Below are 26,518 nucleotides of genomic sequence, written 5' to 3'. Positions count from 1 at the left end.
TATTTCTGTGACATGAGGTAGAAAATTTGCATAACTACTATTATGAATCAAAATAAGGAAGATAATTTAGGTAAAAAGAATTATTATCTTGAATTTCTAAAAATCTCTTTATTTTGGCTATTGTTAATTGACAACTCACAGGTGACTTATCTGGGTATAAAATGGTTTTAGAGAATGGAGAGTAGGCATATCTTAATCTGCAGATTTTGTTTACCTTTTACTTCTATTTTCCTGGAGAAATATTTCCAGAAAGATTTCTAAATTAGCAAAAACCTAACTCCCTATCCTGCTCAGCATTCCCATTTCTAACCCCACATATACCAACACTATTGTAAAGGGAATAGTAAAAACCAGAAGTTAGGTTCTGGAAACATCTGGCAGAGAAAGAACATAATGTGCAAATAAGTTTTCTAATAATGATATAACAAGCCTACACCAAATTCTTTTCATATACCTCACTCATACAAAAATTAGATCTCATGTAACAAATTTTCATTTAACAGGTAAAGAAACTGGAATGTTAAGTAACCTCTATATGTGTTCATGGGTCTATAATAGACATATAATCTATGTATGGACATTTATAGGACTTAGTTGTATTTATGTCTTCCATATCATTATGAGAAATGTTTTGACACAAACTTCTGCTTGATATTCAAAAAACGTAATATAACTTGAAGGAAACAAATAGCAATGGTGTAATTTAGAGCCAATATGAAGCAAGCTTTCAAAAATGACTATTGAAATTTAATCCGACGGATTCTCTGCCCTTTGGAGTATGCAGTGTATGAAATCATCCATGGAATTCAAGCGAATTCAGAATCCATTTGGAGAAGACAGCCAAATAAAATGAACCATTGTGTACAGTGTCTATCGAGCACAAAAAGCCTTTGACAGGATGGAAATAAGAGCAGAACTGGAAGCTCTGAGTAAGAAGAGAATTAAAGAAATATGCATTGGCACCATAAAATCCATGAGTTTTTTTTTTTTATCATCCTCTCTTAAAAAACAAAGTCCATTTGGTGTTGGTTGTGGTGGTGGTGTCAGACTCTGAACAGAACTACCTCTTTCCAGATGCCTAGAAAAAATATCTACAAGCCCAGAAAGAAGCATTATATCAATAACATCATTTTATAAGGTAGCATTCTGCATGGAATTGTGATGATGAGAGGATGTTTTACATTATGCCATTATAAATTAAAATTGCACAGAGCAATGACATATTTGTTATACTTTCCACCTGTGGTGCTTGCTTCACTAGATTCAGTTGTACCTATTTATTAGGTTATTATTTACATTCAAATGAAATCTGAGGAGAAATAAAAATAAGATTATCTTCATTCTTACTTGCTTCCTATATTGGGTATGATAGAAGACTGCTCCACCTTCTCCAAATACTAAAAGGGTTGGGGATGTGGCCTAGTAGTAGAGTGCTTGCCTGGGATGTACAAGGTCCTGGATTCAATCTCCAATACCGCGAAAATAAACAAACAAAGAGTAACTATAGGATACTTCATATTAGCCTGTTACATTATTTGGATGACTTGGGCTTCTCAAATGATTTTGGAAGACATACAGACAATATGAAATATGTAAGAAAGCAAGCCAGTGAGGCATGCCAAAATACCTCATGAATAGTAAGAAACAAAAACTGGGTTTTTTTTAAGTTTTAGTATCTTTGAGAGTTTTTGTTATTTCCTTGCTTCCTTTTTTTCCTACTTTCAGGAGGCCACACAAAAATGCTTTTGTAGACCAGGCAGCGAAACTATCCATTCTGTGCAAAACTCCAACAACCTGCTCTTAAAGTAACCATTTTCAAATACAAGACTCCTGTGAATTTCTTAAGGAGTTACTGTAATTAAATGGAAGGAATCAGTCCCTTTGATTTGGGAATACCAAGTTGCGTATTTAAAAGTACTTTCCTCCATCCTCACTGATGGATCCTGTATGCAGTTGATTTGACTTGTACTTAGATGTTCCTGAGAAACTTTTAAATGCTCTACAGTACCTGAAGTCTCAGCCTAAAGCAATAGTGAAATATTTCTACAATAGAAGTAATAGTTGGAAAAATAATGAGTAATAAAGTGGCAATACTGATGTTATTCTTTACCATTCTACAGTATATCCTGCCTGTTTATAGAGCAAAGTATTTGAAATAGGCTGGGCCTGAATAGGTCAATAATTTTTCAACTAATTCCATTTTCAAATCCTTTCTCTGAATACAGGTAATGATTTTTATTCATCTGGAATTATTGAAACAACTATATATTTGTTGTTTTCTGTACTTCTCAGGTGTGGCATAGCCCTTGTGCTAAGGAAATGTGTAGATATGATCCAGAAACTTGAAATCATCTTTCTGTGCCCGAAATTGTTGTGTTTGTTTACTGAGTATCATGGGTGGCGTGGCTTAAAGAACAGAAATGCATTTCCTTACAGTTCTGAAGACTGCGAGGATGGATGGAGCTCAAGAGAGCTCAAGAGAGTTTGACAGCTTCCAAAGCCTCCCTCCTTGCTTTTAGATGGCCAGTTCCTCCAGCATCTTTTCATGGCCTTCCCTGTGTGGGTCTGATCACTTGTTATAAGGATACCAATAGTACTGGACTAGATCCCACATGATCTCATTTTACCTTAATGACTCCTTTAAAAAAGCTTTTTCTCAGTATACAAAATATGTGTGGTATCTGCTTCCAGGACAGATAACCATTTGGAATGCTTGAAAACGGTTGCTTTAACACAGCTCAGCCCAGAGCAGGCAATGTGTATGTTTTTAAGGTGATAGAATTGTTCTTTTGCATTTATTCTAGCTCATCCTCAGGGTCAACAGAAGATAATTTTAAAAAGCAATAAGGTGTAAAATGTCTAGAACTCTATCAATATTCACTTTCATTGTGTTTCTGAACACCTGGTGAAGCTCTCTCCTTTGAGGAATATAAAACTGCCTCAACAGCTGTAGCTTTGAAAGGCATGCACATGGTATCCAGTCCATGTTTGTTTAACAAAAATTAAGTGAACAAATAAATTAACTGTCCAATTGGCCTAGTTTTCTAAGATAATGTCCTCAATGAAACCTCATGTTACAGCCAAGGTGTCATGGGAAGGACTTGAGCTAAGACAGCATAAAAAGCTGCTGCTTTGGTGTCAAGGTTTACATGACAGGATTTGAGAATTTGGAAACCTCTACTCCACCAGGAATCAGACTGAACAGTCACTTTCAGGAGTCAGCACAACAGGAAAGGTTGAGCAACCCAAATGAGTCGACCAACTTCTCTTTGATCCGTTCCTTTAAATGCTTACCATCAGCTATACTTTCATAGAAGAAAGTGCCACTTTACACACTTTAATATCAAATCTTCCAGTTTGATTTTATAGCCACACATGTTTTTTTGACCAATGGCCCCTCTGACATCTCTCTCTTTCATCACAGGACTGTCATGTACCAAGCAGGCCTTTCAGATAAGGGTTCTAAACAGTCACGTTGCCAGAGAGCAGACACTGCATTCTTTGTAGGAGGTTTCAAGATGTAACTGGTTCTTATCACTCTATTAAAGAAGTCAGATCCCCTCTCTCCATGTTGAGAGAAAGTTGGGATATCTGGTCCTCTTTTTTATTGCAACAGTACAATAAAAGCTGGAAAAAAACCTTTAAAATATCATGGAAAACATTACAAGGTTAAAAGGACTTGTTTTTCAATATACAAAAAAAGAATTAGTGCTTTACTTTTGTGTTACTGTTCTATTCCAGATAGTTCAAGTTATCTGCAACCACATTTCAATCAACACTATATCAAAACAATTTAGGTCTAGTTAACATCAGATTCAATACTGGGGCTTCTGCATATACCAATCTACAGAGCAATATATAATATAAAAAGCAAGTGGTGATTACACTCTTAGTGGTGTTTAAATGCTCCCAGAACTGGGAGTAGTAGTGCACACCTAGAATCCCAGCACTCTAGAAGGCTGAGGATTGCTGACTTCGAGCCTAGCCTGGAATACATCATGAGTTCAAAACCAGCCTGAACTACATAGCAAGACCCTGTCTCAAAATACAAACAAACAAAAAGCTCCTTTTTGGAGGGAAACTACCATTGAGCATATAAGGCTGTAAAGGAGTTTTTAGTTCTCCTTTATAAAGAAAATTATTCTTTATCTATAGTTGAATTTTTTCTTTCAAATATAATTTTTTGCTTATATAGGTACTTCTACTTAAAAGATAAACAGACATAACACTCTAAAGATCCTTCAATAAGGGATATTTCAAGAGAGCCTTGTTTAGAAATACCACTTTGGTTTTTTTGTGGCCTTATAAAAATCACATAGTATTTGGATTCTGGAGACTAACCTATCTTCAATTCTGTTTGTGTGCTTTAAGCCACAAGCCATAACCAAAGTGAATTTAAGATAGTCTACTTGGAGGGCCAAGAGAAACCAGCACAGATTATGAATGTAAGGATGGTGAGCTATCTTGAGTCAACCAGACTTTTTCCCAGTATTGAACTCTAGCTTGTACTGTTTTTTGTTGATTCTATGTGAAAAATTGCATCACACTGAGATAAGTCCTTTAAAACAGCCAGGATGGTTTATGATATTTTCTCACCATTCCCATTGCCTTACTTCTTGTAAGGGGCCTTTATTCACCTATCCTGTCATAGTAGCATCTTACATATGTTTGCTTCCTTAGGCTTTCCAAACATTTTAAAGACAGTCGATCCCGTTTGATACCAAAAATTATCCTCTTAGTTATCTTGATTTTACAAATAAACTAATAGATATACAATGAATTTGTGGTAAATCTATGCCTGGGAGAGATGTTTTCTATAATATCTTTTCCACTCTTAGTTCCTCTGCACTCCACCACCACATAAAAACTTGCTTCATCTCTGCCCCTTCCCTAATGCAGTTTCATTTCATTACCAGTATGTTTTATATCTGTTCATACAAGAATCTGTGCCTTCTATAAATAAGGAACTACTAAACATGGGGCCAGTTTATAGTTAAAAGTATAGCCTCAAGTAAGATATTTAGGGATACAATGTAAAAATCCCTATCTTTGAAGTAATAGTCAACCTATTACCACTTGCAATTACTGTTTATTTGCCTTTTCCTTTCCTTCTTTCTCTGCCAGCTGAGATGACATCTGAACGCACTGGTTTGGAGCATAGCAGGGACCCCCTGGCTCCTCATCCTACTTTCATCGCTTGTCAGTCACAAGCAAGTTCCTTAAGCTACCCACACTTCATTTTTCCCTTATGAAATGGACATCATAACAGTACCACCTACCCCAACATCCTGCTGAAAAAATTAAATCAGATAATGAATTTAAAATTCATAGCATAGTCCCGGGTATATAGTAAGGCAATATATAATTGTTAACTCTTGTTTTGTTGCAAGGTATACTGAATATGGTTTTATGAGATTTTGATTTTGTCAATAATAATTACCCAGGAAAGGGAGGGAAATGGGAAAAAAGGATTAAAATGTGTAATGTACAGGTACAAATTCCCTATGATAAATGTGATCATTATGTATGTCAAAAGTGTACCCAGAAAGTTAATTTAAAAATTACCAAGTCTTATGTATCTATAAGAGAAATCTCAGTATGTATCTATCTAAATTTCTAGCTCCCTGTCTACCTAAGGTAAACCTCACAAACCAACATTTAATAACTTCTATACTTCTATACACCCTTAACCAGGAATAATTTTGCAGGACCAGAAAATACTTGGAAGTATTTGGAGACATTTTCATCATTACCATTGGGAACTTTTACTGGCATCTAGCAGGCCAAAACCAGGAATATGCCTAAACATCCTAGAATGCACAGGCCAGCCCTCATAACAAAGAGCTACCCATCATCAGATGTCAATAGTGTGACACTATTGCTCTATCAGAAAAGGGAAAAGTACAAAGATATTATTACTGCTAGCAGTTTTGTTAGAAAATGCTTATCAAATACTACGAACACATTTATAATGATCCCTTTTACAACAGGATATAACTATGGTTAGTTATTCTTCCAGATTGGTTGTATTCATGAGAAGGTATATTATTTGGACATAACTGAATGTTTAGATAAACCATAGTGGTCAGGAAAAATATGCCTTGGTACCTTTCAGTTTATAAAAAGACTTCACCTTGGCTGATTGTGAAAAATATAAAAACCAGCTACCATATTCCAAAAAAACTCATTCCAACTGCCATTTTGCTTGAGTTACTTCTTAGAGAACTACAAATTATTACGTTCCTTAAATGAAGACTACATAAGTAACTATAGTAGAAATATTGATTTAATTGACACAAGTTGATTTGATATGATACTATGTAGCATTTTAAGTGGACATGATCAAGTGGTATTTATTGATTGATAGATTTTTCTCTTGCATACACTCAAATATTCCATTTTCACCTTCACTAGAATCATCTTGTATGTACATGGAGGTGACTGATATCAATGGAATTATCCTTTGGTTAAGCAATTATTTGTTGCTATTGCCATTGGTTTCCTGCTTAAGATAAAATCATTTTTTAACCCTTTAAACACTTTCCTTTGGCAGTCTGGAACTTATGCACCAAAATATCATTTTATGTTGGAATGTTCTGATAAATTTCTGGTTGTGATGGTTTTGTGTGTCTGATTGTGTGTGTGTGAGTGTGCATGTGTGCTTAGATTTCCACTAAAGGTGCAGTGCCAAAGCTACAGTACTTATACATTTTCTAAATGTGTTTTAAGCAATAAGTTGTACAACATTTTTAGAACATGTGTTAAGCTATTTCTCTAAGAATGAAGCTCTTAACAAAACATAAGCACTCTGCATGAGATCTTAGCAGCAAAGTGCTTAAAAGATAAAGTAAGAATTGGTACCATGGGAAGAACACCAGCTGTAGAGCACACAGGTCCATTATGAGAAGTATGGTAGTGGGTAGGGAGAAAATGATTTAATCAGGAGTAAAACCAATTTTATTATAAGGGCACGCAGGGGGTGTGGCACCATAGTGAGAGGGACATTTCAAAATATCTGACAGATTTCAACAATGTGAAAACCCCGTTCTTTAAAGTGACAGTAAACCCCATCAGGTCTCTCTTTTTGATGCTATTGTTAACAGTTGACTGTTTAAAGCTGGCCTGCTAAGATGCTGTCGGCCTATTTCAATAGAGTATAGCCAAATAAAAGACTAATTGTTGAAATATAATCAATCAAAAATGATTGCAGGGCAGAAAGAAGGTCTCCTCTGCTGATTTTGTTGTGGGTCGTATTATTGTGTTATGATTGAGGTAGGAATGAAGATTGAAAAGAAAGAAGAAAATAGCCCATCTAAAATAAACAGATTCACCTCATTCCTTTTTTGTTTCTTTTTTTCAAGTATTCTATTGAGCAGGAACATTACTTACTAGCCCTGGAAATAATAGTCCATTAGAAAAAAAGATCCGATGGAAATTGGGGCTAATATTTTTAAAAGGATATGAACACTATTAAAAAAACAGCTCATGCAGAGAATCCCCACAGTGACAATTCTCAGCTTTTCTTATATTTTTGGTGCAAAATACTCCTTGGCATTCATAAAACTGATGCTGAGGGAACATGTGAATATGAGCCTAAGACTTCAGTAAAGAAACAAAAGTCCAGTTGACCAAATACCTGTTAAGTTCTTGCCTGGATTCCCGGATTCTCAGTTAACTTCCAGATTGCCTAAAATGATTAGCTTTCATTTCTTTAAGCCCATTTGGAAAGACAAATCCTATGGATTAACAACAGAACTTGTGTCTCCTGCTCTTTTAATTGTGTGTAAAGCTAACACTGTCAGACACTAATACATCCATTTCTTAGGTGAAAATACTTCCAGACTTTCACATTGAGGGTGAGAAGTAAAATAATTGGCCAGCACGCTGTATTTCTACTGAAACCTTCATTTTGGCAAAGACTTTGTTTAGTGTTTCAGTGTTTCAACTCACTCCAGCTTCTCAAGCAAACATTTCTGTTGTTTCTAAAGAGTTGGTAAGCGCTTGTAGTTTGTCTTCAGTGTGTTATCATTTTTGACAGCTTTGCATAGCCTACATAGGCCAACAGGGGTCTGTCTAATATTGTTACTGGCCACATTTTCCTCACTGAGATGAAAACTGAAAAAAGATATTTTTGAAGCAGTAAGAAGGAATTAATATCCTTTTTCACTGAGTATTCTAGTCCTTGCTGACTTTATATTCAGGCAAAAAAGGAAAAAAGTGTTACCCATTATTCCCTTGTACATAGAAAGGCTAACACATGTAAAGCAATAACTCATTTTCTATTGCCATGTTTAGCATATGTCTCCTGTTGGCTCAGCAAGGCCTTTAGGCCGGTCCCTTGAGCCGACCATCATTGGCAACTCATAGCCCCTCGGCCTCAAAACCAAATAGCTTTGAATCGTGTTGTGCTGTGATGCTAATTTTCATACTGATGCATTATGGGAATAAATGTGTCTGACATACTGTGTCAATGGCACTTTCTCTTTGTGTCTCATGTTCTTTGTTAGCTGCATTCCTACAGATGGTATTCCATTGAAAATGTTCCCTTCCTATGGAAAAAAGGGGGGGAAAAACACAACCATGAACAGCACCAAACCTCTAGGTGCAGAAGGCTGTTAACGGTTGCTGATGATAGTAGGCAAACATTAACATAATAATTAGTGTCTTGTAATTGTTTCATTAAAACCAGTTGTTCCATTTCTCCTCGTGTTTTCCCAGAAGAGAAGCTGAATTTGGACGACAGCCAGTGGGAGGACATCCACGTTGTCACCGGAGCACTGAAGATGTTTTTCCGGGAGCTGCCTGAGCCGCTCTTCCCTTACAGTTTCTTTGAGCAGTTTGTCGAGGCAATCAGTAAGTACCTCACAGACAGGAGCAGTTGGTGCAATAATATGACACTGCGGAATTATTAAGTAAATAATAATGATGACAATAACAACCGCAGAGAACAGATAATACTGCCAATGCTCCATTTCTGTCATTTTAGTATTTGTTGCTTTGATGGCTTGTTTTATTTCTGCTCATGCAATATTACTGATTTTTTAAAGAAATTGCTCAGAACAGAGAAGATAGCATCCATTTAAGGTGACCAATTTAACTAAGCTTCCTCAAATGAAAATAGCTTCTCCTAGAATCTGCTTTAGAATCACCTTTTGCCATTCAAGATCCTGCCTTCATACTGTAAGAGTTGCAATGAGTTGAAGAACAAAAGGGTCTTGAAAAGGAACCTAAGTCAATTAAATATTACATTTCATTAAGTATATGTAACATTATCAACTGAGGCATCATATTCTCTTGGCTCACTCAATCTTTACCCACTAACACTGTGAAACAGCTACAATTTGCTTATGAGCAGTGCGAATATCAAATTAAGCGATGGCAAGTTTCTCCTGTGTGAGAGGTAAGTTTATGGGAGCCTGTGTTATATCACTTACTAACCAGTGGCCACTGAACACTCCATGAAACTCCTTTTTCTATTGTTTTATCACTCATAAAATAGACACACATGAACTGAAGGAGTGAATGAATGAATAAAATCTTTTCCGTATGTAAAAAAATCTCTGCTATGGATCCTTAGAAAATCAATTACTAGTCCATCTCTAAATTTAATATCTTAGTGTACATTTACTATAACTGTGACAGCTTAGAAAAAGTTTCCTGGCAAGCAAGCTGATGTAAGGAAGAAAGAGAAAGAAAGAAGAAAGAAAGGTAAAATTAAAAACCTTGCAAGCCTGGCAGGAGCTTAATTAAAGTCCCAAGGAGAAAAATCTCCAAGAAAAACTGCTCTACTTAGGAGGTCTGATCTTGGATGGTTGTGTGTGCAGGGTTCCCGTTAGTAGGAGTAGGGATTTGGGGGGCTGTGTTGGAGAACAGCCTCAATGCTCCTTTATGCTGTTTTTCATTTGTAAAAGTCTTCACACTTGTTTAAAGCTCTGTCAGAGTGAACTCAAGAGGAATAAAGAAGAGGGTTTTCTCCCACAGTCTTTCTCCTATTGTCTGCTCATTATCTCACATGTTGCTGCTCCACTGTTGTTTAATGTAGTAACAGTAATCTCATGGATATGAGCTGAGGCTGGGCTTCTTATGCCTTACAATGACTTCTCATCTCATGAACACTTTCCACTTCTCTGGGAGAGCAATGTTTTAGGGTTCCCAGTTTCTCTTAACTTCATTTAAAAGGGAGGAATGAAGAAAAAGACAGGCATGCAGTTCCATAATAGCTTATTCTTACATTCTGCCTTGGCACATGCGAGTATGTCAGACCACTCATAATGTGAGGACCCCAACCTGGTAGGAAATTGGATGGACTTGCATTCAGCCATCTATCATTTCTTTTTTGAGACAGATTCTCATTAAGTGCCTGAATTGCCCAGGCTGGATTCACATTTGCAATCCTCCTTCCTCATCCTCCCAGAGTGCTGGGATTACAGATGTGTGCCATCACACCCAACTCTGGGCACCTATCTTTGATTGTGGACAGTTGGTGATATACATAGCAGATCATGATCTCCATACTGTCAAATGAGGATTATCTCTTTTGGAAAGATAAATGCATAAGCAGATTTCCATCTGTGATACAGGGTAGGTAGCATTTAAGCTTCCTTTATCGCATCTAATTCCAAAGATATTAGACAAGCCATTATTCCATCAGTTTAAGTATAGAAAGCAGGCCCTTCTAATTCACTTGAGGGTGTGTCATTTGAATTTCCATAAAGAATATGTTGCTTTCTATGATATCCTAGATTTAAGTCCAAATTGGTCAAAATTTCAGAGACACGGGAATGGTCAGAACTGAACAGAACAGAGGAGAGGAAGGCTGCATGCTCTTGGAAATGATGGCTTTGGTGATAGCTACTGCCAGCACCTAAACAAGGAGTTATGGGAAGGACGAATGAAATATTGCCAAAAGAAAGTTCTTTGAAAATTTAAGATGCTACAGAAATACTGACAGTATTTCTCCAGATGATCTGTGCTTGAGAAAGCAATCTGAAAGAGAAAACATGAATTTTTCCTTCATTGTTCAAGGCGAGGAGAAACAGGGCTGTCACATGAATGTTTATGTACCATCAAAATTTATATGTTGAAATCCTAACCTTCAAGGTGATGGTATTGGGAAGTTTGTGCCTTTGGGAAGTAATTAGAAAATGAAGAGAGGGTGTTTATGACAGGATTAGTGTCCTTATAAAGGAGGCAGAACAGAGATGTCTCATCTCTTCCACTCTGTGAGGACACAGCTGAAGTTGCCAGCTATGGACCCTTACCAGGCACTGAATCTGTGGGTGCCTTGGTCTTGAATTTCCTAGTCTCTACAACTGTTATAAATAAATTTCTGTTGTTTACAAAGTACCCAGGTTATGGTACTTTTTATAGCAGATCACACTCAGGAATCTTGCCTTAACTAAGGTAGAAAAGCAGAATGTTGTTACATTTTAATAGTTAAAATGGAGGGATTAACCAACAGAATAATGTGGTTGAAAACATGTTATAATGTTGGCTGGGGATATGTGTTTACTATCCCGTATATTTCTTGCATAACCTTGAAGCTAGTTCTTGTGTTCTAAACTCAAGGCAAATTCTAGATTGCAATTCATGTTTAAATACCCTTAAGTAATGGAAGAATGGCTACCTAAATCCTTAGCAAGTTAAGTCAAGTGTGGCGGCACACACCTGTAGTCCTAGCACTTGGGAGGCTGAGGCAGGAGGATTGCCATGAATTCAAGGCCAGCCTGAGCTACATAGTGAGTTCAAGGCCAGCCTGAACTACATAGTGAAACCTCAAAAATTTTAAACTTGACATCTTTATTAATTAAACTGTCACTTATTAAAAAATCCATAGAAAATAAACATGTTTAAAGACTTCTTTTTTTTACAATTATGTACACTTTTACAATAAGTCTTTCATAGAGAGCTTTTGGCATTATTACCTTTTGAACTATTAAAGTATTTTCCTTCATCCCTGTCACAGGGAGTTAAAACTGATGGACTTTTGACACATTTTCCTTTCTTTTTTATTTTTCACTAACCAAAATCTTGGAAGAAAGCAAAGGAAAAAAATAAAAGATGTTACACATGATGAAGTTGTCAGGAAATGTCTTCTTTCTAGAAAAGAAGTTTGTCATCTTTTGAGCTCTTAAAACAATCATTCAACTACCTCTGTTTACTAAAGAGACTGTTAAAAATTCAATAAAAGAAATGCCACAAGTCTATTTTCTTGGTTGAAAGGCTGAACTGGAGTACCTCAGAACAAGATACCAGCCAAGCACAGAACACAGTTTTTCCCAAAATGCAGTGGCAACCCTAGCGTAATAACCACAACTAGAGAAACAAGGAGTACAGGTACTGACTGGCAAGATTCACGGGCAGGAAAAATCCAGTGATGCCCTTTCTGCATTTTTCTCTGATCCTAGGAGTGGCCTGTTTTACCATTCCTTTGTGGTTTGGAATTCCCCATTTGGGAATCACAGGAACACTAGCCTGATGTTTTCCTGCCACTACTAGCGATGTTAACACAATCCTTATCTACAGTGTTAAAAGAATTGAAAGCTATGAACTGAACTAGGCTTTCTCACACTCTTAAAATTTGCAACTTTTTGTTTGTTCTGGTTTTCAAATAAATATAAATATGTTATAAAGAGGAAATAATGTAGTAAAACTTTCAAAATTATAAGGGCATATATATCTAGGAGGACCACTGGGCTTTATTGTAATAGCTCACATTAAGTCTTATAAAATCCAAACAGTGAGACATTCACCAAACCCACTCATAGATTTTGGCTTTATAGGAAAAGGGGTAAACCAGTTAATTAATTCACAGAGGCATGATTATGCATGCTGAGTCTGGCCCTCATTGCCCTCAGATCCTTGCTCTGCTTTCTATGCTCTGAACCATAGGAAAATTGACCCTGACCAGCTGTGTTTTACAGGAGCTTTGAGGGGGCTAAGTTCTAGATGTGGCAGCCTACCAAAGCCACTGGCAGGAGAGGGAGGAGGAGGCAAAGTCCACAGAGTTTACTAGTTTATCCTTCACCCCTTGCTCTTGCTCATCCATTTGCCTCAGGTAGATTTTCTGCCAAAGGTTCCACCCCCTCCATGGTATCAGCTTTGGCTGGATGGGCCACTGTGAGTCAGCTTCCATCTAATGATACAGACTGTCCTCTCTTTCCCCTTCTGGTCTAGACCAAGTAGTGGCTTCCTGTTGTGGTTAAATTCTTAGTTTCCTCACTCTTAGCTTCTTCATCATGTAGGTAACCAGTTCTGTGTCAAATAAATTCCCTGTGATGGTTAAGCTTAATTGTCAATTTGATTGGCTTGGGAGCTGCCAAGGGTATTAGTGAAGCATACTTCCAGATATGCCTGGGTAGGCCATGGAGACATGGCCATAGTGTCTATCTGGTCCCTACTGTCTTCCTCTCTGGGAGTGTTTCTCTGCTCCTCTTCCCAGCTGCAAGGAACTAAAATCCTTTACTCCTCCACACCCTCCTATCTCGATGTTTCTTCCTTCAAACCAAAGGATCATGAATTGAATCTCCTGAAACCATGAGCCAAATTAAACCTCTCCTCCTTTGAGTTTTGGGTGTCCAGTAATGAGTCCCAGCAGCAGAAACGTGGCTAACACATTCCCTATTGGTGTAAATACTTAAAATGGTTTCTGTTATTTAGTTAATCATGACCAAAATACTCACCTGTCAATGTCACGGTTTACCTGTCATAACCTTGTTTCCCCCTTCTCTTTCACTGTTCCCTAAAGCCCAATTTATGAAAGCTTAACACTTTTACTTGGCCCCTAACTGAGAGATGTGTTACTTTTTCATGGCAAAGTCAAAATGTGAATAGACCAAATGGAATTTTACACCAACTGGAATGCTTTCCATCTAAGGAGGAAATGTTATTTCTAGGACAAGCAATTAATGACCACTTGTGCTTTTTGTATTACTTTTACTTCTCATTATATGTTTGAAAGTCATCATTACATATTCCAAAAAGAGTGAACAGCAGGCATTTACTTTTTAAAATAGTTTCTTTTTGGATCAAAAACAAAAATTAATATCATGAGAACCTGCAATTGCCATAGTGATCCCCTTTCTGATAATCACCAGAAGCACCAGATTTTGTCATTTATTTCAGAATCCAAATACTATAGCTATTGATCTGAAATTCTATATTTGAGGTCAATGCAACTGGGTCACCTAGAGGTTATTTCATAGAGATTTAACCCACTGACTGCAAGGACTTAATTTCCTGAAAATGACTTGTGCTGGAGGCATTGTTTGCACTGTAAATGTGAACTCAACAGAAAAACATAGCTATAGACTTTTAGGATGGGTGGTGCAGTCTTGTAGTGAGAGACCCGCAGGGGGTCTGGAGATTTTTAATAGAGTTAAATCCTAAGAAATGTACTAAGTTTATCTTTATGTCCATCTTTTTTTACTTTGATAACTCTACAGATCCAAAGAAAAGAAAACAATCAATGTCTTTTCTGCTTTAATATCTGTATTTCCCAAAGTTTCTGGGAAAGTAAAAGAGAGGAGAAAAACACATTGATATTTCTGGTAATTACCTCATTTAATCTTCAGAGCAACAAAACATGAAATGTTGAAGAAGTAGGAAGATTATGTGGGAAATAATTCTAGCTCAAAGGTAGTATGAGAATTAATTAAGATGAATTTGTTTTTATCTATATTAGGTGCTCAATAAATGATCAGTATTTTAGAGGAGTCCCAAATTCACTAGCTCAAAAAATTAGACTTAGTATTCAGCTTCAGTCTTTAAAACACATGTAACTTTCTGTCTTTTTACATTGTCTTGAGAAATAAGTACCCATTGCCAAATATCTATTATGTATCACTCTATGTAAGACCTATGTGTCCCTAAATCATCCTATAAGACCACAATCAATTCTTTCTTCTTTTTTTCTTGATTTGATTTTAGAATCAAATTAAAGGTCACAGATTTTAGTTTTAGAGCTTTAGGTCAAAAATAAAGTAGAACTTTTCAAGAGAGCAGCGTTTCACCATTTATCACTAAATATTAAAGGCGTTGATGTTTTAAATATTGCCATCTCTAAGTATATTTTTAGCATTTCACTTTAGTATCTTTATGATCAGTTGCTCACCTATCCCCTTTTGAAATTCATTTAGATATGAACAATGTTATTTCCTATTTCATGAGTTAACTATTTCATATTTAATTTTATTATATTCTTTATTATAATTTTTTTTATTTGAATCACATTAAAACATACCCCAAAAAATCTTACAGAGGCATTTATAATGGAGAACAAAAGATTGATCCAATCACTTCACATCCCCAGACTTCCTCTTAAGAGGAATCCTCATTTAACTCTATCAATGTTATTTTTTTCTAATGCTTGCATTCCTAACTCTAGATAACATTTCTACTTTGGATGATCACTTTAATTCTTATTTGAAATATTAATGCATTCTATTTCAATCCCTCCAATATTTTGTTTTAATCTTGCTGTTTTTAATATTTGGGCGTTAAATAATATTCTTAAAACAGATCTTGTTTCATCAAAATTCAGCAATGTCTACTAACTTCCTTTTGTAAGGTGAGCATATTCTTCCTTTCACATGTTCTTTCATCTCTCTTGCCTTTTTTCATGGGCAACCAATGGTCCTTTCCATTTTAATTGTTGTTGGAGGTTTTAATTGTTGTTGTCCAATTGGAAAAGTAATCAATAATATATTTATTTGCATTAGCATGACTGTTGAAGCATTGTTCACTGCCTATCTCAGTGATTTTGCAAAGATCTTTTCTCTAGAGTCCACTGTCACAATTGTTTCACTGCTCAAAGAACACTCCTCACAAGGTAGAATATAATCTATTTTGTTACTCTTCATAAATTGCTTAAACTTGGCTCCATTTAGTCCTCTTTGTAGTTGGATTACGATTTTTCTGGGTAGATTATTTTAGAAATCATCTTGGCTGGAATTAGTGATTGCTTTTCTTTTTCCTTGCTTTTTTTTTTTTTTTTTTTTTTTTTACTTTTTTGAATGTTCTCTTTTCTGACACTAAATTCTATAGTCCCATTTCCCCCAGAAGATTCCCTCTAGAGCCTTTGGTTTTCCTCATTCCTGGTAGAATATTTGCCTCTGGGACTTCTCCAAAGAACTTAGCCTAAGACTTTTCTACTTTTTGAGTTAGAGCCATTATTTTCTAGATAACATGTATATTAGTTTCCTTTTGCTACCATAACAAATTATCACAAACTCAGTGGCTTAAAATCATACTAACTTATTATCCTACAGTCCTGCAGGACACAAATCTAACACAGGTCTTAGTGGATTTAAAATCAAAATGTTGGCTGGGCTGCACTATTTTCTGGAGGCTCTCAGGGAGAAATCATTTATTTATCCTTTCCAGCTTCTAGACACTGCCTGCATTCTCAGAGTAGTAGGCCACTTCCTCACAGCATCAGTGCCAAATCAAGTCATTTTCTCACCCCATCAATTTGATCTGCTCCATAATCACACCTCTTTCTGAAATCCTTCCACCTCCATCTTCTACTTTTGAGGATGCTTATGATTACATTGGGTTCACCTGGGTATTCCAGGATAATTTCTCTATCTCAAGATCCTTAACTTCATCACGACTGCAAAGTTCTATTTGGCATGTAAAGTAACATAGTCATCGGCTCCAGGAATTAAGGGACAATCATTTTTGAGAAGTCATTTCTCTGCCAGCCACACATTATTGTCCTTCTCTTAGGTTATATGGGCCCATTAGAGCGCCCATTACAGTTCTGAGTCACAAATGCTAACACTAATCATCCATTTTTATCTGCCTTCTCTTAAATCAAAAAAAATCATGAAAGCTGAGATGATTGTGAAACTATGTACCTCATGCATTTATCTAGAGAATGTAGGTCTTTTTGGTGAGGGATAGGCTTAGAGATTTGACTCAAACTTAGATCAAACTCATGGCAGGACTCTTTGATCATTTCATTTTGGTAACTTTCTTCATCTCAGCCCTCTTGTACTCAGAACAGATGAGTTTTCACTTTTGAATTTTTGAATTGTATTTTTCCTAATGTGCCATTTATGTACTCTCAGGCAATGTTGCATATATTTTTCATCATACAAACAAAATCAAAGCTAACTTCTTGATCAAAACAACCTTACATTTTCAATGCCATCCTTTTTTCCCATCTTTTCCAGTTTCTCTAAGTAAATATCATGTATATGTATGTGTGTATACATATATATGTATGTATATATGTGTATATATGTGTGTACACTGGGCTCAGGATTTAGCTCAGTGGTTCCACTGCCTGCCTCACAAGCACAAGGTCCCAAGTATGATCCCTGGCACCAAAAAAAAAAAAAAAAATTAAAAATAAATAAATAAAATAAAATGTTTACTATGTATCATGTTTTATTTACCTTGTGTTTATTTTACATATGAATATGCGTACATGTACATTATGTATATATGTGTGTATATCAATCACCTAGAGATTAGGCAAGCCAGTGATAAATTGAGATAATGATGTTATGTATGTCTTCATTTAAAGGGTACCGTCATATATACATTTGAAGCCAGTATAGTTTTAAAAGCTCAGTTTTGTAAAAACTGATTACTTTCTCATTAGTAAAACAAATTGTAAGAAATGACATCCATTAGATTGACTGAGCAGTATTAAACTTCATATTAATCACCATAGGTAGACTGTAACCCTTGTCTAATCCTTTAACATAGCTCATACACCTATTCTCAGGTAAGTCACACCATCCTCATATAAAAATGATTTAAATTAAAGCTATTTCTCTATGGCAAAAAGTACAAGTTACATGTTCTCATAGTTTTTTGCTACGGTCATCATGCCATCTTGCCTGTAAAGTATACTTTCAATACATAGTTGGAGGGGGAACAGTCAAGTATCTTTGCAAATATTTTCTTTACACTTGATTTTATTTAGCCCTTTGGTCAAACTTTTTCTAATATATCATCAGCTCTATGATGACACTTTTTGGAAGAAAGACTCATAACTGGTAAGGCATTGGACTAAAAACCATTGCTAAACGTGAAAGCATAATAGTGACAAATTGCCTTAAAACTACAGAAAGTAAAAAGCAGGTTTTAAAGGTTTACTTTAAAGAAACCAAAGATGTAAAAGTAATACAATATAAAAATATCCTCTATTGCACAATTTCAAGGAAAGTTGAAATTGAAATAAAGGTAAATTCTACAGAAATTCCTTTCTAAAGTTTCTACTTCAAGCTAACATTCTCACATGCTTGGGGGGCTTTCCATTGTGGTTGCTTTTTAATCCATCTCTCTTTGTCTCTCTCTGTCTCTCTCCATCTCTCTGTCTCTGTGTCTGTGTCTCTCTCCCTCTCTCTCCCTCTCTCTCCCTCTGTGTGTGTTTATGTGTATTAGCAAAGGGGAAATTTTATGGCTCATGCCTAGACTGTCTCTTAACTCATTCTAATTATATTCATAATTAAATTGTAAAAAAAATAGTTGACTAGAGCCAAATGGCTTACACAGGTGTCTTTTTGTAGAAATGGTTTACTGCTAGATAATAAACAACTGGACCTCCATCTACTTAATTTGGCTTAATGAAAAGTCCTTTATAAGTAAAACTAGAAGGTAATTCAAAATTAAAATGAAGCATTAACGCTGAAATTAATTGAGCGGCAAGGCATCGGGTCCATTAAAAAATGTGATTCTTGTGTTTTTGCTTTCCCTTAAAACTTTTATTTTATTGTACTCCTTTCTTCTATATCCTTAAGAGGTCACTTTTTCAAAGCAATAAGTGTTTCAAGCTGAGGAATCAGCCAGGCAGCCCTCGTGAGTCAGTTTCCTGACCATCCCTACTCCCTACTGAATAGACTGTGCTTTTTAAAACTAGATGATAAAACGCAGTTTCTTCTTAATACCTTGTAGAAAAGTTATCTTGATACATTTTTCTAATGGTGGATTTGAGTGTTGGTTTTCACTGTTTCAGCAGATGCTAATAAAACTGAGAGTTTGTGGCCCTTCATCCTACACTGAGACTCCTTTGTTCACGCCATCTTGTGGTCACCACCCATAGCCTTCCAAAGCATCCTCTGCCAACCCAGCCCCAACTCTGATGGTGACCCATCTCTAGGAAAATGCCCTCTCCTACTTTCCCAATAACTTTTCTCTCACCTAATCCAGTCTGGTTCTAACTGTGAAGATAGGTAAATGAGTGTGATTCATTATGTTTTATTTCATTCTGAAGAAAAGCTGAACAACTTGCAGGGTCTTCAAAGTCCTGCATGATCTTATTGCCCATCAGCTCTCTAACTTCATCGTTTTTCTGCCTTGTCCATCATATTCCAGCCCACTGGGCTCCCAACACTTATTTGAATACCTCAGGCTCAATGAGGGTCTTTGCCTCATACCTCTGCTGAGACTCACATGCCAACTTCTCATTGAGGTTTACTTTCATGAGATAAGCTAAAATTTCTACCTATATCACACATCACCACTTCATTAAAATCCTGAGTCCACCATTCACTACCTGTAAAACTAAGCTAATCCTTAATCTCTCTAGGCCTCCATTTCCATGTAAAATGGATATAGGGATCTTCCTCATGGAGATTTTTAAAGAATTTAATGAAATGTTCTTAAATGAAATGATCTTAAAACATTTATATAGTTCCTGGAACACAGTATTTAATAAATGTTATGTAGTATTAATAGGTCAAAGTGTAATCAGACTATCCTTTATATTAAAGGGTATAAAGGTCTATTCCCAGAAGACATTTCTCTCCGTTCTCACTAGTAAAACTATCTCAAGCAATACATGTAGCCATTCCCATTCTTCTTTAATATTTTGTTTCTCAAACAGCACTAAACATGTTTAAGATAATACTGAAAGATATTCTCTTCCTTCATGACCCATGAAACCCATTTTCTTTCTTTATCTCATGACATTTCTGCTTTGTTCTGCAAAAGAACAGCCCCACTTGATAGTCAAAAACTTCTTTACTAGAGAACTTTGTCTTAACCATAACCTTGAGTGTATCCAGCTTCTCCTCCATGAGACTGTCTTATTTCTAGTAAAGAGTAGCAAACCTGTGATATTCACAGTGGCACCAAAAGAAAAAACTCTAACTCTACAGGTTGGAAATTAGATGCTTTGTTAATTATGTATCCTGCCACAAAAAACAATATTCTGTCTTCAGAAAGGTAGACTTTTTGTAATTCTCCCAAGAGATCTTTCACATTAACCTTCTATGAGCTACTTTCAAAACCTGTTAGGAAATGAGAAGTGATCCCTAACCCTGTCCTCTCTTGCTTCTGATACTCAGTCACATACTCATCTTAATCTACCCCCTCCACCTCTCTGTCAATAAAAGGATTTTTCTCTCGATTGCTTTTAGGACTATCATGAGCTCCTTGAAATGTGACATTTCTTCATCTGGTTCACTCCTCATTGCACTGCAGTTAAATTTTAGACATGATAGCTTCAAGAGTACTATACACTTCCTAGGGGAATTATGCTCATGTTGGTACAGCAGAATATCCATGCTGAGATTTCCCATGTGGTTTAGAAAATGGAATTTTCCCCTAAGGATTAATTCAGACATTTTCTACCTACACTTTGAGAAGCAGAAATGTAGAGAATGGATATGCTATGGTAGAAAGTAAGCTGCAGTGCTTTTTTTAAGAGTAAAAGTAACACAGCAGGAAAGATGAACACAAACATCTATTTTTCAAAATTTATGAACTGCAAAAATCATATTGAATAGTTATGAAAATTGCCTTCCTTCGATGAATTATTTATAATCTTCCATTTAAATGTGCATTTCCCTGCTCCCACCATGTCATTCCATACAACACCTTTATTTCTCAGAAATTAAGATCCTAAAAGGTCAAATGCCTAAGGCCCTGAGTCCATGGTTACTTTCTAATCAGGAAACTTTTGGCCCCTCTCTCTTTTCTTCTCACCTCAATTGGCCAGCAAGAGAAAGGTTGACCTTTGCAGATCTCAAACCCACTCTCCTGCCAAGTAACGGATGGGCAGACATAATTAGTGCCATCCATCTGCCCTGCTACTTGCAGGTGCATTTTTACCAACAGATGAAAGCAATGTATTTTGAGCTCCTCCTTCAGGCTCCTGACTCTACACAATGGCAAGACTGTTCCTTGACACCTTTCCTGTATTTTTCTCTGAGTGTCTAATTAGCACCATAAGAAGGAACCATTATTTCACTGAAATATTCCTTAGAAATTTCTATTCCTTTGTATTGTTGTGAAAGTGTTTTTTAAAAGTCAGAGAATATAGGGTACTCATAAGCAAATATTAGACCCAGAAACACTTCAGAAGTTGTGCTCAGGTCTGTGATGCTCAGGGTGTCTGAAAGCTGAACTCCTGCATGCATATCGAGCAGCGTGAGTAAGCAAAATACCCCACCAAAAGACAGACCATTGGAGCATAACTTGGAAAATTAACATCATCACATGAGTCAGTATCAGACATTAGGCAGCATCTTTCTCCAGCAACCCCTTAATATTTTGATAGAATTTCATTTGTAATATCCAGACCCTGTGCAGTTTTCTCCTTTATTTCTCTGCTCTTTTGGTAACTTCTAATGAATCAAGACTTCTAAACACTTCATCATGAAAATCATAATCCTTTGAGAGTGCCCTCCTAGTTTGAAAATGGTTTTAGTCACTTGGAGCTGCTATAACAAAATACCAGAGACTGAGTAGCTTAAAAACAAAACTTTGTTTTTCACAGCTCCAAAGGTGGGGAGTCCAAGATCAGAGCATCAGTATCATCAGGTTCTTGTGAGTGCCTTACCCTGGCTTGCTCATGAAATCATCCAAACTTAATTACTCCCGAAAGCCAAACTCCAAACATTGTCACACTGGGAAATTGGGCTTCAATATATAAATTAGAAGAACCTAGATATTCTGTCCAGAGCAGGAATCATATTTCACTGGAATGTTTTATGTGTGCATCTTTATAAATGCAACATATTTTCCTCCTTTATTTCTGCAATATTTTTCTATTCCTGAAATGCAGAATTTAATTAGTACTTTATTAATATCATTTAATTGTATTATTGCAATCTGAAATTGAATTGATAGTCCCAAGTGTCACTTCTTTCCTTTTCTCTTTTATGTTCATGTACTTTTTAGATCTACATGCAGAAATACTCCTACAACCCTGAAATATTCTTCTGAACCCAGCTTCCCAACACAGTGACACCAAGAAGGTAGTTTTGCTTTAAGTTTGGCATATTCAGAAGGCTTATCTCTCCTGAGTCTTAGAACTACGATAGGATCAAAATCAAGTTTTTTACTATGTAAAACTTTTCCTCTCCATATTGGGGCATTTACAAGTCTGAACATCTGTCTTCATACCCACATATAGGTAATCAAATACATTTCAAAACCATGTCCCAAAAATGATAAGTTGGTTTGGAACAATGGAAGAGTTAGAGAGAATTGTCCACAACATTTGGGAAAGAGGTACCAGAAAGTAATACTATAGCAAAGAAGCATTCCAAACTGACCAAATAAAAACAGGCACACCACTTCACTTTATTGTGCTTCGCTTTGTTGCACCTTATAGATAATGTGCTTTTGCACAAGTTGAAGGTTTGTGACAACTCTGTGGCCAGCAAGTCTGGGGACTCCATTTTTGCAACAGTATGTGCTCAATTCCTATCTGTCATATTTCTGTAATTCTTACTTATTTCAACTTTATGATTATTCTACCTATTATAGTGGTGTGTGATCAGTGAGTGATCTTTGATGTTATTATTGCAATTATTTTAGGGCACCTTAAACCATGCCCATGTAAGACAACAAACATAATCATTAAAAGTATATGCTATGGCTGCTGCACTGGTCCGCCTTTGCCCCACTTTGCTTCCACTCTTTAGATCTCTCTATTTCTTGAGATACAGTGATATTGAAATTAGACCAATTAATAACACTTCAATGGCTTCTAAGTGCTTAGGTGAAAGGAAGAATCTTAAGTATCTCACTTTAAATCAAAACCTAGAGATAATTAAGTCTATTAAGAAAGGCATGTTGAAAGCCAACATAGGCTGAAAACTGGGCTTCTTTGTGCCAAACAGCCAAGAACGCACAGAAAAGCTCCTGCAGGAAACTAAAAGTGCTACTTCACTGAAAACAGGAATGCTAAGAAAGTCAAATGGCCTTATTGCTGATATGGAGAAAGTTAGTGGTCTGAGTAGAACACAAATTAGCCACAACATTCCCTTAAGCCAAGTCCACAGCAAGGTCCTAACTCTCTTCAATTCTGTGAAGTCTAAGAGAGGTGAGGAATTTGCAGAAGAAAAGTTTGAAATGAGCAGAAGTTGGTTTGTGAGGTTTAAGGAAAAAAGCTGGCTTCAGAATGTGAAAGTGCAAGTGGAAGCAGCAAGCGCTGATGCAGAAGCTGTAGCGAGATTTGGCTGGGATAACTGATGAAGAAGACTACACCAAAGTATAGACTTTCAATATGGATGAACAGCCTTACACTTGAGGATGCCATCTACCACATTCATTGCTAAATAGGAAATCAATGCCTGGCTTCAAGACTTCAAAGGACAGGCTGACTCTTTCTTACGGGCTAATACTCCTGGTGACTTGAAATTAAAAAAAATGTTCACAAACCATTCTGAAAACCTTATGGGCTTTAAGGAGTATACTACATCTACCTTCCCTGTGCTCTATAAATGGAAGAACAAAGTCTGGATGGTAGAAAATCTGTTCATAAAATAGTTTTCTAAGTAATTTAAGTCCACTGCTGAGATCACTGATCAGAAAAAAGATTTCTTTCAAAATATTAGCATCCATTGACGATGTACATATTTACCCAAGAGCTCCAATGGGAGAAGTAATATGAGATTAACATTGTCTTCATCTGTCTTAGCACATAGATACTGCAGTCCATGGATCAAGGAGCAATTTTGATTTTCATGTCTTATTATTTAATAATACATTTCATAAGGCTATGGCTGCCATAGACAGTGGTTCCTCTGGTGAATCTGGGTGAAAATATAAAAATTTCTGGAAAGAATCCACCATTCTAAATGTTTTTAAGAATACTCATAAAAAAATGAATACTTATGACTCATGAGAGGAGTTCAAAATATTCACATTTACCAGAGTTTGGAAGAAGTGTATTCCACCATTCACGATGACTTTCAAGGGGTTGAGATCTCAGTGGTAGTACACGTAGATGTGAAAACAGCAAAAAAAACCTGGAATTAGCAGTGTAGCAAACGATGTGACTGAATTGTTGCAAGCTTATAATTAAACTTTTAGGGGTGAGGAATTGCTTCTTATGGGTGAGCTAAGAAAGTAGTTTTTTGAGATTGAATTTATTCCTAGTGAAGAAATAGTGAACACTGCTCAAATAACAACAAAACAATTAGAATGTTACACAAACTTAGTAGACAAAGAAATACATGATTTAAAACAATTGACTCAAATTTTGAAAGCAGTTCTGTTGTGGGTAAAGTACTATCAAATAGCATCACGTTCTGCAGAGAAATTTTTTGCAAAACGATAGCCAATTGATAGGACAAACTTTATTGTAGTCTTATTTTAAGAAACTGCCACAGCCACCCAATCTTAGGTAAGCACCACCCCAATCAGTCAGCAGCCATCAACTTGAAGGCAAGACCTTCCATTAGCAAGAGGACTAGGACCTAGAGAGGGCTCTGTTAGGGTTTCTATGTAGATGTCCCTCCAAAGGGTCATGTGCTCAAAGGCAGGGCTTTGGGGAGGTGGGGGATTGTGGGGGTTTAGAGCTGACTTGCTATTAGGTTGTGAGATCTGGTCCGAAGAGGCAGGTCACCAGGTACGTGGCCTGGAAGGGTTTACCTATCTTTGTGGCAAAATTCTGTCTGTTTCCTGTTTGCTATTCCCCTCTGCTACGCTATCCTGCTTTGGAGCCATCCTCTATAAACTGTGAGCCAAAATAAAATTCTCCTTTAAATTCGGTTGTCAGGTATGGTTTCTCAGTGACAAGAAAGTGACTAAGACAGGCTCAGATGTTCATTAGCATTTTTCATAATAAAACATTTTTAATTAAAGGATATAAATTGTTTAGACATGATGCTGTTGCACTTACTGGACTTCAGTATAGTGTAAGTACAATTTTTATATGCATTGAGAAAATTCTTATGACCAGTGTTTTTGCAATATTTTGTTTATTGCAATAGTCTGGTATTATTTCTACAAAATTTCCAAGGTATATCTGTATTGTAAATTTACAATGATACAAATAAGTCTTATAATGATAGCTGAAATTTGTAATATACTTACTCTATTTCATCTGCATATAGCCAAATGCTACATGTATTTCTCCACTTAACTTAATTTTTTAACACTCCGATATTATTATTATTCCCATTAATTCTGTTTGGGAAACTGAGGCTAATTAGTACTAAACCACATACCACACACTACCAGTTGTAAAGCTGGGATGTAAACTCAAATTAAAAGGTTTCAAAGATGTTATTCCTAACCATGCCTCTAGTTCTGGCCTAATTTGTTCAAAATGATGACAAGTATCTACTCAGAAACGTGGTAATTGGATTTAGTTGTAGTTCAGATAGATTATGTTATTAAGAAGAGCTACAAGAGGAAAAGCCAAATAGAACATGCATGACTTCCTCTGTTCATACATATGATCTCAAAACCTCATTATTCATTTAAGAAAAGCTTCTATCTTGACTATCAAATTAAAACAAATTCAACAATTTGTTTTATTCCTTTCTGTATCCAAGGCAACATTACAAGTCCTCATTTCTGTGCCTAGGTCACTGGAAAACCTTTTTTAAAAATTTAAAAAACCACATCAGTGATATTCAAACACACCTACCAGATGGAGAAGGTCAGAGGATATGTAAATGTAATTGTAGAAAACATTTAATTTATCATTTAGGAATGTTTGCTAAGAGCACCTAGTTTGGGCAGAATGCATCACTGGGAGAAAACAACAACAACCATGTTAGCAATAAACTCTTCTTTGCATTTCAAAAGCTTGAGGTGTTAGTAGAAACAAGGCACTGTGTCCATAATACAATTCCCAAGGAATGAATTATGAAATAACATCATGAATTTTTGGGGGGTGGGGGCCAGAGACAAAGTCTTGCTATGTTATCGAGGCTGGCCTTGAACTTGCGACTCTCCCCTCTCCGACTTCTGAAGAGTTAGGATTGAACCATCACACCTGACTTAGGATGAAGTTTCTTGTACCTTTCATTACATGTGTTATGTGATTGAAAACTAGAAGCTGGGAGTGGTGGGGCACACTTGCAATCTCAGGTGACCGAGACAGAAGAATTGTAAGTTTGAGTTCTACCTGGATAACCTAGTGACTTAATGAGACCTGTCATAGAAGAGCTGTGGCTGTAGCTTAGTCTGAAGGCCCTGGGTTCAATCTCCAGTTTGGGGGCCGGGGGCCAGCAAGAAGGGAAGGAGGGAGGGAGGAAGGAAGATAGAAAAGAAAAAGGAAAGAAAAAGTAAAAGGAAGGAAGGAAAGGAGGAAGGA

General features: G+C 36.4%; 1 protein-coding gene across 2 annotated transcripts in view; it reads left to right on the top strand.

Annotated features, from left to right (window-relative positions):
- The window catches only part of Arhgap15 (Rho GTPase activating protein 15), a 609,508-nt gene that overhangs the window by 465,535 nt on the left and 117,455 nt on the right, over positions 1 to 26,518 (top strand). For both annotated transcript variants that reach the window (XM_021237176.2, XM_021237181.2), the window contains one exon: positions 8,719 to 8,853. In XM_021237176.2, coding sequence (XP_021092835.1) covers positions 8,719 to 8,853 — 135 coding nt within the window. The remainder of the gene's footprint in view (positions 1 to 8,718; positions 8,854 to 26,518) is intronic.

This window comes from Heterocephalus glaber, unplaced genomic scaffold (genome assembly GCF_053883595.1).
Source record: "Heterocephalus glaber isolate CG9 unplaced genomic scaffold, H.glaber_assembly_v1.0 deba00000347, whole genome shotgun sequence".
Taxonomy (NCBI): Eukaryota; Metazoa; Chordata; class Mammalia; order Rodentia; family Bathyergidae; genus Heterocephalus; species Heterocephalus glaber.
Note: the sequence above shows the minus strand (reverse complement) of the source record. Positions and strands in the feature narration are given on the sequence as shown.